Genomic DNA, 14,921 nt, shown 5'->3' with positions numbered 1-14,921 from the left:
CATAAAAATGCTGCCTGTAAGCCAAAAGAATTAACCCCCCTTCAAAATGTCTCAGGGTGATGATTAATGGCATAGTGCTGGTGGCAATGGGCACTCCAGTGACAAGAGTTAAGTGAATAGATAAAAAGGGTGGGCATTATCCTTAGGTAAGGTACAGCATAGTGAAAAATAGCCTTACAGCATTACTTTTTAGTAAGGAAGCAGCTGTAAATGTACATTTAAACCAAGTACCTGAAACCTTAGTTTGGTTGAATGTATTTCCTAACCTACCCCTTGGAGTAATCCCTTAGTACCTTCCAGCTAAACTTTCCATATTCACTTTTGTGTCTCAAATGAAAAGCAGCTGAGGCCAGGATGTGAATATCTTGCCACATTAGGAACCGAGGGCAAGATTCAGTTGAAAAGCAACTGTGGAAACTCTCACACACCCTGGGATTCTGGGCCAGACTGCAGAAAGCAGCTCATTGCCAAAGTGAGAATGCTGTACATGAGAAAAGATAAAGATCACCTCATCCATAAATCAGAAAGTGAAGTTGTGAATTTGTGAGCTGAAAGTCAGTGCCCAACCAGCCAGAGAGGTACCTCATGCTGCCAACAAGAGCCTTTCAGCCTTGGTGCCATACTGTGAAGCACCAGAGGTAATATCCAGATTGAGTCCGAGAGGTTACAGAGGCAGGAAACAGTATCAGGATGACAAAGGCTTTCAGTCTTGCTCTTTTACTGTCTTCCTTCCCCTCTCAGAATTTTCCTATCTCCTTGATTCATTACAGACCATATTAGATTAACCCTTCAGGATACACTACTACCATACAACTCACCTTTCCTCCACTCTTTCAGAATCTTCCCTTTCCCAACTGAACAGAATTGGGATGTCAGCTAGAAGCAGATCCCCCAGCCCACCCTCCAAGCAGAACAACATTTCTGCATCTGACTACACTTTGTGAAAAGCCCTTCAAATGCAGCAGCCAAGCTCTGCTGCAGGCAGCTTATGATATAGGGCTCAAGTTGACCAAAAACTTGCATAAGCTTATCACAGTTTTACAGTCTTCCATTTGGCATTCAGAAGTGAATCAGTGAAAAAACATGAAATTTTAACTACAAACAAGATGGACTGAAGACCATGGGAAAGAAGAGATAATAAAGGATAGAAGAGGATCTGAAAGCAGAGAAACCAAACATCAATGCCTAGAAGTTGCTTAAATCATTCTTTCTCATTATTGCATTACAGGAAAAACAAAATTTTGCAGTTTTTCTCAGTGTCAAGAAATTTGAGTTGGATTCTTCAGTAAGTCAATGCAAACCCCAAATAACACAGTTTCCCCTCAAGAGTTATCTGCATTTTAGCAAGAGTTTGTGAGAATAAAACCAAATGCAGGTATACTCAGTGTTCTCCCCAAGGTGCTGCCACCTCCTATAGCTACAGGGTCAATGGAACAGGCAGAACCAAGATATCTCTGGTATCAGTGTCAGACAATGACTGATAGCTGGGAAAGGGCCCAAAGGAGTTATTACATTCCTTCCATGCATTAGTTTTACATACATTACAGAAGCTGCCAGCATTTGAGGAGTGTCTGGATGATGCACTGTGAGTCACATGGTTCAGTTTGAGATAGTCCTGTGAAGAGGAGGAAATGGGACATGATGATTCCCATGGCTCCCTCCCAGTTCAAGATGTTCTATAGTCCATAAGTGCACAGCACTGTCCCAGGCAGGAGAAGGTTTTGATGCCTGTGACAGGCTACCTAGAGAAGAGGCTAGACAATGTTAAAGGAATAAACTAGGTATTTATTTAAAAAGCCTTCAAAGGATACACCTTGGGCAGTACAAGAGCCCAGCCATGGCTACACCCAAGATGGATGGCATGTCACGAGTTTTCACACTTTTATAAGTTTTGGTCCATTTACATATTGGGGTTAATTGTCTAATTACAGCTTCAGGTTATGCAGTCCCATCCTCCCAGACTGCTCTCCTCAGTTCACTGTTTGCACTTTTTGGGCCTGAAGCTGCAAGGGTGTTCTTGGTTCTCAGGCTGGAAAAGGATTGTTTTGTCTAACTAAACTGTGAAGAGAAGTTGCTGACACTTTATATGAAGTTCAGAGTTACATACTAATGCAGTACAGAATCTGGAAAATATGACAGCTAAAACGTAAGGCATCAGTTTGATGAAGAAAGGCCAACAAACAAGTTATAAAGGCAAGAGGCAGGGATGGCCCCTCTAACATCACTAATCCTGTAATATTGACTGTTGAAGGGTAGAAGGCGAAGGCTGCAAAATCTGATCAAGAGTCTAGGCAAACCTGACCTGAGACACTCCTCTGACCCAGCAAGGAATGTCATACCTTTTTCATATTCATGTACATAAAATTACTGTTCCATTTTACTATGTTTGAACCAAGATGCTGCCTTACTCTGGTTGGATAATTCACTGTTATTTAGAAATATTTACAATTTTTCCTACTCTACTGGTCATATTCCTAAATAATTATTACATTCCTCTCACTCCAGACCTACCTGCTGTGGGACCAGGGTGGGAGTGGATCTATATTTGTGAGCATGCTTTTTGTGAAAATCTGTACTTTTCACAGAGTATACTCTGCTGTTGTGAGTCCCACAGAATCTTCTGAAGCTGGCTATAGGGCAGCTATCCCCATCTTCAGCAGTACTGTGAGAACCTGTCTAAGCAAAATATCTGACAAATTTGCCAGCAAATAAGTCAAGAGGAAGCAGAGCAGGGTATTTTAATTTTTAACTTTTAAATTTTTCAGAATAGCTTGAACCCCATGTAGGTGGTGTGGATACATTCCAACCTTACAGCAGTGGTATTTGCTCACCCTCACCTCTGTAACTACCCACGCACAGCTACTGCTCCCTCTTTAATATGGGCCACTTTGAGGCACAGATGGCTCCCCAGCCACACATCCTGTCAAATAGACCCAAAATTCTTTGGGAACAGAACTACCTCTATTGATTTTGTGCCAGTCAGTCACTAAACCATAGTTTGGGTCTTGATTCACTGCTGCCTTGGGGTAAAGAGAAGCCAGGATTGTCTGGCTGTTCCTTTAAGGGTGCTGAAAGAAAGCCAGCTGGAGGCTGGCTTTCCAGCCATTCCAAAGGAGGTGTCAGAGCAAACTGTAATACCAGAAGAACAGGAAAAGCACAAAACCCAAACAGAGTCCAGTAGCTGCAATACACACGGGACAGCCAGAAGTAAGACTGGGAACACTAAAAGGAGGCTTTTCCCTTGGAAGTAAGAAAGGAAGAGCTCCTGCACAAAAGGTATGATTATATATGAACCTTAGAAATATGAAATCCTGCAATGACAAGGGAAAGTGGGAGGAAAGAAGAGAACAATCCAGAAGGGAGCTGGGGGTCTCTGTTAGGCTGTGTGTAGAAGAGCTGACAGCTCTGACACCAAGAATTGCTGAAGGAAAAAAGAAACAGTGGATTGTTTTGTTGCAGAACAACATCAAAGCATCCTAAAATCTCTTCCAAAGTGAACAAAAACATAGATTTATAAAAGACAAATTGATCACATGGGATGACTGAACTGGGAACAAATTGGATCCTTCCCCCTCAAGCACCAAGGCAGAGCTCTGGTTGTCAGAGGTTTATGGTTATGAATGCAGAAAGGAGGGCTTGTACAGCAGCTGCAGAGCTGGAGGGGGCTCACTGCTGGCCAAGGGCTGGGGTGTGAGTGCAACACAAACCCCAGGGCAGGTGAGGTGACACCATCTCCCACTCCCCAAGGGCAGAGTGGGCTGCCCCTGAGAGCCCTCAGCCCACTGCCCTTCCCAGCTCAACACCAGTGACAGGTTTTTTTCTGCACAGCTCCTTATATCAAGTGGGAAACTTGTCACCTGACTTTCCCTACCAGCCTAACACTGGCACCTCAAAGAACAAAAGTGCAGATTAGAGGTACAGGTCTAGCCTAAAACCCTAAAGAGTGCATGTGCTGGCACTGCAGGGATGCAGTGACCCTGGGCACACCTGAAGTTCTTCTGTGTGCAGGTGAAACCATGAATTCCTGTGCAGGATGGCAAAGCCCTGCCTCCCCTGGGCAGCAGCCAAGGGGCAGCACGAGCATCCTGCGAGCCCTGCAGAGGCAGCAGCTTGCCCCAGTCACCTCCCAAGGTGCAGGACATTTTGACAGGCTACGTGGGACTTGCTGCCCTTGTGTCACACAGCCTGCTGGGGGGCTGAGCAAACAGGGCAAGACTGAAACAGATCAAAGCAGAGAATCTAGGCTGGGAAGGGAAAAATATGCCCTGGCTACGTCCCAGAGCTGACTTGTACAAATGTTTCTCATTAGTCATAGAGATCTCTCCAGCCCACTCTTGCTGCTGCCTTTCTCAGAATCACTCGAAGCATTCCCATGGCACTGGGGTGCTGCATGGCTTTAATGGTTACACATGAGAGGAGAGCCAGGGCATGTTGTGGTGACTCAGTGAGCACGATGCTGGGCAGGGCCCCAACTGGTCCTGCCAAAGCCACGTTTGCAGCAGACTGATGTTACAACAGCTGGGCAGGAAGGAGGGGCAGAAATGCTTCCTTCCTGCAGCACTCAGTGTCTCACAGCCCTGACGAGCTCGTTTTGCCTTGCCGGGGTCACCTTGCCATCTAGTGGTTCACACTGCTGAGCTGACACAGAGCTGGGCTCCTTTCTGCTGGAAATCCTGTCATGCCCATGCTTTCAGCCCTTATGCAGCACAGGAAGAAATTCAAATTCCCTTTGATCTGCACCCATTTCTTAATGTGTCAGGCTGTCAGTAAAATGTGCTGTCATAACATGCAGTTAAAAAATAAAAAAACATGCATAATGCCTGCTGCCATATACATATCACATCCTATATAAAAAAGGATCCTCTGTCCATCCAACCTGGAGTGATGTATTCATCATGACTGGTTTGGGCTGAATAGACCTTCCTTCAGCTTTTACAAAAAAGTTTGTGAAAAAACATTACTTAATTTAAAAGATTTTTATAAGATTCAGTTTTTTTCTAAAAAAAGGAAGAGTTACCAGGAGGGAAGAAGATAAAAGTCAAAAGCAGAGTAATAGAAATCCCATCTGTTAATACGCAAACTCCAAAGAGCTCCAAAATATAAACTGCACACATTAAGATTCTTGACATTGCCTATACTAACATGAATATGGATACTAACTTACTGCCTATTTCTTTTGCATGCCCCCATTATACCCATTTTGGCTTCTGTTTGGGCTCTGTCCAGCGGAGTTGCAAATTTTAATTTATTCCATCACCTCACCTAGAGACAGGAACAAACATATCAGCTTCATTTCATTTTAGCATGGGCTGTTAACCTTCTGTGACCACTTTTATAAATGGAAAATAAGATGTCTGTATCCAAAATGGACTTCTCATGCAGATAATTCCAGATGGGAGTCTGGCATGACATCTTTTTTGTATTTATTAGCAGCTCACATGTGCTAGGCTCCATAGTTATCCTTGTCATTCAGCAAGGTGCTTGGCTGTGATCAGTAACAGTGTCAAGGGAAATCTCAGTGCTCAGGTGTCTTCGGCCACTTCTATCTAGAAAGGCTTGTCCTGTGTTTATCTTGGTCAGTGCAGATGGAATTACAGGGTCATATTTCTCTGAGTTAAGGCTCTTCCAATTTATTTTTTTATGTACTGTCTACAAAAAGAGCAGCAGACAAATGTAAGGAATAGCTGTTCATTTTAACATAAATAAAAATTATTTTGAACTGTCAACCTCTAAAGAGCACTCCTTGGTATGAGAAACCACAAAATAAAAATTAATTACAAGATCTCTTTGCACTTGCATGGGCTGTATCATTATTTAACAAACTTTCTCCTCAGCTTTGCTGCAGAGGCCATGGGCTGCTGGAAGCGAGAGAAAACCAACACCTGGGCTTTTCCCACCTTGATCCTCTGCCTCTATGGATTCTTCTACATGATGAAACCATCAGAACCTTTCCTAACACCCTATCTAACGGGACCAGATAAAAACCTGACCATAGATGAGGTATAATTTTATTCTATGATTTCTTTTAATTGAAGTAATGAAAATAGAAAGGGAAAACACTATTTAAAGCTTTTTTTAAAGATGAAAAGAAAAAAAAAAAGCACAACTTTAACCAGTTCTGGCAGGTTACAATTTGCAGCAGACTGCATAAATAAAAGATCCATTTAATGGATCCAAGATCCATTTGCCTGCCCAACAGTCCCATGCTGATTGAATGTGATTATATATTTAATGAATTCCTTCAGAGAAAAAACTTCCCTCTATAACTCCATTTAAAATACATGAACTTGCTTTCCTCAACAATAAAAACACTGACATTTCCTCTTCGGTTCTAGGTTACCAACCAGATTTTTCCAGTTTGGACATACTCCTACCTGGCTCTCCTCTTCCCAGTGTTCCTGCTCACAGACTACGTGCGCTACAAGCCCGTGCTGCTCCTGCAGGGCACCAGCCTCATCGTCACCTGGCTCCTGCTGCTCTTTGCACACGGAGTGGTGGCCATGCAGCTGGTGGAATTCTTCTACGGCATGGTCACAGCCACCGAGGTGGCCTATTACGCCTACATCTACAGCGTGGTCAGCACCCAGCACTACCAGAGGGTCACCAGCTACTGCAGGAGTGTCACTCTGGCGGCAGCCACCGTGGCCGCCGTGCTGGGACAGCTGCTGGTGTCCTTAGCACACGTCTCCTACTTCTACCTCAACGCCATGACCTTGGCTTCCGTGTCCCTGGCGTTCCTGTGCGCGTTCTTCCTGCCCATGCCCCAGAGGAGCATGTTCTTCCACAGGAAAGGCGCCCCCGAGCCTCTGCCAGGGCCTGCCAAAGGGCTGGCTGCGGGCACTGCCCACGGGCCCCCGAGCCGCCCGCAGGAAAGGAGCCCCGATGCTGCTGCCAGGGGCCCGAGCCCCCAGCCCCGGGCTGGCAGTGCCAGGCCCCAGGGGCACATGCTCAGCGTGCTGCTGCAGCTGGCCAGGGACCTGAGGGATTGCTACGGCTCCCGCAAACTCCTCTACTGGTCCCTGTGGTGGGCTCTGGCCACGGCCGGCTTTAACCAGGTGGTGAATTATGTCCAGGTGCTGTGGGACTGGCGAGCCCCCTCCCACAGCTCTGCAGTGTACAACGGAGCTGTCGAAGCAATAGCAACGTTCCTGAGTAAGTCAATGTTTAAACATGGATCACAATGACAGCCTCTCTGAAGTTTCACTTGAGTAAACTTTCAAAGTGCCATTCCATTGCAGGCACTCCAGGGAGCCAGTGCACACCCTGTGCAGTCCAGCCCTAGGTCTTTGATGTACAACTGCTCAAATGTGAGTTATGTTGGGTTTTCTTTAGTACCAGACAAATAACTGTATCTTACCAGTATGCAGAAATTGTGCAAGTCACACAGACATTGCATCTAGCTGGTAAATCCATTCAGAAGATCCCCTGTTTCTCTGGATGAGGCTATTGGGTGTTTTTCCTCAAAACAAGTATTGCACTTTTCCCATAGCAATGCTATCATCTTACACAGATGAGAGAAGTTTTCCATAAAATCTTGCACAAAAAGAACATAATCCTCCTGTTAAGATATTTTTCTAGTGAAATACCCTTGTGCAAGCAGACAAAAAAAGAAAAATTGTAGGTCATTGCAAGATACAAAGATTTTCATGGGCAAAAAGACGTGAATGAATCCTTACAATACTGATGTGAACCATTCCACTTTTGTACCAGGAGCAGATGCTCGTACCACACAGGCAAAGTGAGGTTATCAAAAGGTAGCATCTGAGGATACCACCCTGCTTGCCTCACATTGTGCAGTTGTAAAGAACTTGCACAGGACATGGGGGTGTGTTCTATCAGGAAAAATAAATACATCTGCACCACACCTGCTCATTCAAGTCACCCTTTTGGTTATTAAGGAGAAACAGATACTATTCTTGCAGTAGGCAGCTAAATAGACCAGGTGAATAGTGAACTAGAAGCCCTCCCATCTACTCCTTGATGAATTTTTCTTTCTCGTGGACTTGCCTATTTTCCAGTGTATAAGTATAGACGTTTTTTAATTGTCTGGGACCCCTAAGATGGGCAGTCAGGTGACTTATCTTTGCAACAGATGCACCTTTTAGGATGCCCACTAAAAGCAAACCTATCCTTTCTCATTCCTTGTATATACTTCCTTGATGCCTCAAAACTCACTTTTTTTCACAATTTACCCCCTCAATGAGGTGCACAGAGCTAAACTGTCACAAAAGAAGGCTTACTAGCCTAGCTGTGCAATGAGCTAGGAGAAGGTGAAAAGAATTTCCTTCTTGAACTCCAAACCATGTTCCTAATTCTTTCCCCAGAGAAACATGCTATGTACAGACACCTAAATAATGAATCTTTCTACATTCCAGTTTATCCTGTGAAGTGGAATAAAACACTAAGAACAGAATGGCAGAGACTTGATATATGCAGTTGTCTTAAGATGATCAGTCATCTGCACAGCTGCAGAAGTCATCAGAAATGCTTTCAAAATTCAGACTACTTCGTTATTCAGTATTGCCTTCTGGCATGTGAGTGTGGCAGGTTTGGTTATGCAGGCTGTGGAACAGATACAATATTTACTCATATTTTTTCTCTTTTTCTAGGCTCAGTAACATCTTTCCTAGTACAATATATGAAGATTAACTGGGACCATTTTGGAGAACTGGCCTTAGGGATCTTCTCTGCAATAGATGCGGGTTGTCTGTTTCTCATGCACTTCTCTACCAACATCTGGGCATGTTATGCTGGATATCTCATTTTCAAGGCATGCTATGTGCTCCTTCTGACAATTGCAACGTAAGTACAAAACATCACAGTGCTGCCATCATACACAGAATACTGACCCTACTTTGAATTTGCTTTCTGCTTCCTTTTCCTCAAAGGTAGCTGACCTAATGCTAGACATAACTGTTTAGGTAAAGACAAGGACACTTAAATGTCTGGTTATGTTGTTTTCATTCTTCCAAACAACCAGGAAAGAAAAATTGTCAAAAGAACATCAAACATTTACCTAAACAGAAATTAAACAAGGTACAAGGTAATGTTATTACTAAAGGCAATGGTAACAGCAAAATATAGAAGCCATTTTCCTCCTTCCTGACATGAAAGATGCAAAGTGAACAATAGGGACAAATATACCTTGACAGCCATCCTTTAGGATCACCATATGCCTAGACCCTCTACTGACAAAACTTTTAGCATGCCATGAACTGCATGAATGCAGGAAAAGACACCACATAAAGTGTCCCCCAACATAATTGCATACATATAATCATTAATGATCTTAAGATGTAAAGAAGGAATAAAAGGGAACATCAGACATATAAAATCAAATGAGATCTCATAGGAAACCAAGCTATTCTGATGTCAGAAATAGAAATGTATAAATAATATTAATAACAAATATTATATCCTGTGTAATAAATATAAAATGTTATTGCTGCAGTTATTTTCTGGTTTGGAATGTCTTTAGACATACCACAATATTTTGTTAACAAAAATACTGGCTGCATTTTGTGTCAAACTCCAAAATTAATCAGATACCATTTGAAAAAATTGCTACCATTATAATGCATGGTAAGGTTATGCCCATCTTGAAGAAGGCCAAGTGAGCTCTTAATTGTCATTTTCGTAGATTGTTACTACATTATAGTGAATTATACGTGGACTATTTCAATATATTCTAAAAAATCCCCAGCAAAGTAAAATCTTGCAAAAAACTCCCAAGCTAAAATCATTGAAAATGAGTCCTGAAGGAATAACACCCTTTTGTTTGTATAAAAGTTTGCAGGTATATATTGCAAGGAAAGATGTTCTGATTATTTTCAGAAAAGATATTGCAAGTAAAAATCTACAGGCTCTTGACAGAAATAAGCAACATGTTACCTCCACTGTCCAATCACAAAGCAAAATGTGACTTGTCACCACAGAAAGCTTGGTTACAAGAGACCCACAGTGACCTTCCAGGCAGGGCAGAACTGCTTGCAGTACCAGAGCAGGTCACAGCTTTGCCTGGCCAGGTCTCTGAAAGCTTCTAGCCTGGACCCTTTACAGCCTGTCTGGCACAGTCTGTGCAGGCAGAGAAGGAACAAAGGGGAAGGGTACAGGGAACTGACATTCTACCTGATTGTCTGAAAGAAGGGGTTAGAAAAGCAGCCCATGCAGTTAAATAAAACCATTAAAATACACTATGGTACTCCAGACGTTTTGATTTTTTTAGAGAAAGCAGGGAAGCAAATGAAGCACCATTTCCTCTGCCCTTGATGCACCATCTCCATGAATCATTTTCTCTTTCTTGACTGATAGACAGCAATAGCTTTCCCAGTGGGAAGTGACTGACCTGCCAGTTTCCTGTTAGGTTCCAGATCGCTGTCAATCTGAGCATGGAACGTTATGCCCTGATTTTTGGATTCAATAACTTCATTGCCCTACTGATTCAGACCATTCTCACAATACTTGTTGTAGATTCAAGAGGCCTAGGACTGGACGTAGTGACTCAAGTAAGTGCAGTTACCTTTCTTCCTATTTGCTGCTCAGCCAAGCCATCTTCAAAATTTCTATGCCAAAGGACAACTTAATTATCTTTCTTCTATAGAAATCCAGACATCTTGTTCTTCCCTTGTCATTCTTCATCATCATTCATCATTATTTATTGTCATTCTTCCCTTTTGCCTTTTAATGCATTTAGGATTAGAGATGCTGGTCTGTGACTTTTTAAAGGGAGATACACCAGAACATAACTAACCAGGCCCTGCTATCCAACCAGTTTCAGTAGTAATAGGACACTGAACAACATCCCCTCTTCCCAAAAGCTCAGACTGGTTTTGTCAGATGCAGAATGGGAGCTCAGGACTATGAGGCACAGTCTGGATTATTTGAGTTACTTCAGCTCAAGTAACTTCTAATTCCAGCTCAGGAGCAAACTGTTGGTCTGTTTCTCAACATGCACAATAGTCTTCTGCCCATAGCTTGGGCACTTCATTTGGGATGGCATATCCTATCTAACAGCTGCATCCCTAACTTCAGTCAACCCAAACTTACTGACTTCTGCATTTTCTCAGATGGGGTCTCAGCTGGGGAAGCTTTTTACTCTAATGGGTCTGAAGATGACTGAAGCTATTCGCATTCTGCATAGAGTAGGCAAAAGTGACTTTGAAAGAGTAAAGATTGAATCAAACATTAAATCTTTAAAATTAAAGACAGGAATATGTAGGACTTCATAAATAGCCTTGCCATTGTTTTTGCAAATACTGATATAAAATCACAGTGTATTTAGTGAAGCCATTGTGGTGACAGTTACTGAAAAGTGCAAAAGCAAAACAAGGATGAACTTGGGGTCTTCATGCAAGTAATTCATGACCACGTGGGCAATGAAGCTACTTCTACATTTTGCACTAATAGGGAAAAAAAATCCTGTTTTCATCCCTCTCCCCTCTGACATTTATTCAAAGACAAAAGGAATGGAAGAAAGGGGCAGTTCTTCATTTCACAATTATTTGCTGTATACTTGAAAAGCTGAGATTTTGCTTAATCACAAAGCAAAAACTCATGTGTAGAGAAACTGCCAGAACACAAGTAAAGAAAATCAATGACTGTCATCTTCAGAAGAGGCAGCATTTCTCTAATGTGTTTTTCATTAATTGTTCTGCCTTTTTCTCCTCCTCTCCCAGTTTTTAATTTATGGCTGCTACTTCGCAATCATACATGGGATTTTCATGATCAGAAGCATTTGTGTGCTGGTCTCATGCAAATGCCAAAGGAAAATAGTGAGATCTTGCACAGAGCAGCTGAACCAGGCTGAGCACGAGTCAAGAGAGCAGATTGTCACAAGCTACATGACACGGCTGTAGGAGGCAGGCAGGCTGGAGAAGGGCTTCTCCTGGGAGAAGGGCTCCCAGCAGGGAAGAAGAGCAGCATGCAGGGAAGAGCAGTGCAAGAAGAACGTTCAACTCAGCCCTGAACAGCTCGCTGAATCATTCCATCATTTCAGCACAACATATGCCAGCAGAGAGCTCTCCAGAATGACACTGTGCCAAGAATAAAAGATAAGTTGCTTTAGATTCTTATTTACACATGTATAAAGAGCTCAAGGACAATAATTTATACACAGAATCTGAGCAACCACCTCTGTATCTCCCCATGCATGATGGCAGAGAGCAGAGTTCACCCTGCCTTGCTCATTGTAGCTCCTCAATGTGGTGCTGCAAAAGCTGCTTCTCACATTTGTTGATGTAGTGGCTGAAGGTCTGACTCCTCTTTGCACAACCTTTGTTCTGAACCAAGGAAGAAAAGATCATGTTTGCATCATTCTATTCTTTCATACCCAGTACAGGCAGATGGGGGACAGGCTCCTCCTGTCTCATCCCACACAGGCTGCAAAAAGCAGGGCTTGCACAACCCATCCCAGGAGCTTCACTGCAGCACTGCTACGTCACAGTTGTTGCTTGGCCCACATTTGAGAGCTACAAACCCTGTGCTGACTTCACGCAGCCTCTGCTGAGAAGGAATAATTTCAGAGTCCAAGCAAAATGCAAGAGCACAACTCCTTTGCTTGTGCTTCCAGTAGAATTAAATTCAGGACTGACTATCTTCCTCTCAGCAGGAAATAATGTGAAGGGGCTTAAGTAGCACAGACTAAAACCAGAGAAGGACATTGTGGAGAAATATAGCTGATTCCACACAGGAAAATTCCAGATTAACAGGAATATCCAAGAAGATTTATAACTGAAACAAACAGTGAGCATCATGTGCACTTTTGAGTGCCTCTGATCTTGGCCAAGAATTTGACAGGATCAGCATCTCGGAGTTTGTCGAGAAGCTTCAAATCCTACAGCTAATTTAGTCCAAAAGACAGCCCAGGAGAAGAAAAAAGAGACTAGAAATGAGTTTGCATAGTAAATGTCTAATTTAATATGAACTATATCCATATGCTGAAGTTATTTCTGTACTGCTGTTTGCTTCTAGCTTCCAATATCCACATCTAACTAATAAAAAACAGTTAGCATTTACAGAATGATATTTTTCCTGTAAGGACACAAGCTATCATTTGTACAGACATACCAGCTCTTCATACCACTGTCATACACTGCAACTAGACAAAGTGCCCAGAGGCAAGGGCAGGCAGGACAGAAGCAATTTTTTTTTCAAGTCACAAGAAGAAGTAGTAGGATCTGACAAAATGAACCTGGCTAATTTTTTTTGGCTTTTTGTTTACTACTGTGCATTGTGAGGACATTGTTGTAAACTGGCTCTAAGCAGAACAGTTTAACCAATGCAGTCATAAAAGTGAAAGATGTACTTAGTCTCCAGTGAAAGTTCTTTTCTTACTGCAGAACTGAGGGCATGATGCTCCTGCCTGAACAAACAGGGACAGAATCCAGGAGAGCAAGGACTATATTTTTTCATTCTTCCTTGTGAGTAGCACTCTTCTTTTGAGGCACTCAATTTAGAACTAGATGTCAGTCCTGAACTAGAAGTTAACAAGAGTTTGTGTTTAAATTAAAAGATTAATATTTTCAGCTCCATTCTTATGCTCTGGCTAGAGCTAACTGCTCTGTCTGTAGGATGCCACTGAAAAGAAAATAACAAGCAGACACGATGTATTTGGCTTGCAGCTTTAGAAAAAACCATCTTCAGAAAACAGATAAAACTTGAAATAAAAAAGAATCCAGTCCTATTCTCTCTAATCTCCAAAATAATTATTCTGAGGTTGGAAGCTGGCAGGAAGCATTATGGGGAAAATAGGGGAGGAAGAAGGCAGCTCTTAGGAGTGTAAGAGAAAAAAGACAAGGCCTTGTGTTATCCTGGGTTTCTAGCTGCAAAGCAGAACTCCCCCAGCAATCAGAGGTTTCTAAAAGAGTAAGATGTACACGTGTACCTGTTTGTGTACCTACAAACACACACGCTGGAGAGGAAATAGTTGAGACTTGACAGGTTACCAGGAGGCTGGAACCACAGGCTGCTTAGTTCTGTGGGAAAAGGAAATTCTCATCACATCCACTTCTCCTAGCAGCTTTTAGTATTGTTTGCCTTTGTTCCAGTAAGTTAAAGGTTTCCATGCAAACATGGAACTCCAGAGCTGGGCACATTCCTCCCCATAGCTGAAACCCCCTCTAAATACACCACTAATTACCTTTGAAACATTAGTGGGTTTGGGCACAAATCTTCCATGAAGACACAGTCCAGCAAGCTGATAAAGGCCATTTGAGCAAACATGGAAGGAATAAACAGTGTGTTTGTATTCAAAGCAAGCAGGTATTGCCCAAGCACTGTGTGAGCTACCAGAGAAAAACATGAGCCAGCAGCCCTGTCAGCCCCTGCCCAGCAGCACCTTCCCTTCCCAAGGTTCTTTCCCTGCCTCAGAAGCCCTTGGCCAGGGAAGAGGATGAAGGGCAGAGGCAGGCCCAGCTCCCCTGAGCACTTGCCTGCCTGGTTGCAGCACATACTTGAGCACTGAGGGAACCTTCCATGCCTGCAGGACCAGAGCAGGCTCTGTTAATCTCTCAAAGGGCCCGTCCTGCAGGGCCTCAGCATCTGCTCCAAGAGTCAATATATGTCCTACCAACAGGCTTCAGGGTGAACTCCACCCTCTGATGAGCCTCATAAGATATAGGCAGTACAATCTAAAAAAAAAAAAAAAAAAAAAAAAGGGGGGGGTACAGGAAAGCAAAGCAGCAGCATTTCTCTGAAGCAAGCCTGTTAATTTTTTACCTTAGATTTAATTTCATCCATTTGTCCTTAAATGACACATCTGCCCCTATACAGAAGTAATTCCTGGCCAACTAATAGTAGGAAGCATTTGATGTCCTACCTCCCAAAGCCCCAGCAAAGCCAGGACAGTCAGAGCAGACCTCACAAGCCCAGAGGTCTCTGTGCTATGCATGTGACAGGGACACTGTTAGCCCAAACTGTAAAGC

General features: G+C 43.0%; 1 protein-coding gene across 1 annotated transcript; it reads left to right on the top strand.

The window, feature by feature from the left end:
• Window positions 1-3,161: 3,161 nt before the first annotated feature.
• Window positions 3,162-14,904, top strand: LOC130257040 (thiamine transporter 2-like). Its single transcript, XM_056499271.1, has 6 exons — window positions 3,162-3,276; window positions 5,835-6,000; window positions 6,336-7,152; window positions 8,610-8,802; window positions 10,364-10,505; window positions 11,676-14,904. Exons 2-6 carry the CDS (start codon window positions 5,851-5,853, stop codon window positions 11,853-11,855), a joined length of 1,482 nt encoding a protein of 493 aa, XP_056355246.1. The 5' UTR covers window positions 3,162-3,276; window positions 5,835-5,850; the 3' UTR covers window positions 11,856-14,904.
• The last annotated feature ends 17 nt before the right edge of the window (window positions 14,905-14,921 follow it).

This window comes from Oenanthe melanoleuca, chromosome 9, assembly GCF_029582105.1.
Source record: "Oenanthe melanoleuca isolate GR-GAL-2019-014 chromosome 9, OMel1.0, whole genome shotgun sequence".
Taxonomy (NCBI): Eukaryota; Metazoa; Chordata; class Aves; order Passeriformes; family Muscicapidae; genus Oenanthe; species Oenanthe melanoleuca.
Note: the sequence above shows the minus strand (reverse complement) of the source record. Positions and strands in the feature narration are given on the sequence as shown.

Coding starts and splice junctions, on each gene's coding strand:
- LOC130257040 (XM_056499271.1), top strand. CDS start 5,851: ATGGGCTGCTGGAAGCGAGAGAAAACCAACACCTGGGCTTTTCCCACC. Junction 6,001..6,335: donor AAAACCTGACCATAGATGAG/GTATAATTTTAT, acceptor CTTCGGTTCTAG/GTTACCAACCAGATTTTTCC. Junction 10,506..11,675: donor GACTGGACGTAGTGACTCAA/GTAAGTGCAGTT, acceptor CTCCTCTCCCAG/TTTTTAATTTATGGCTGCTA.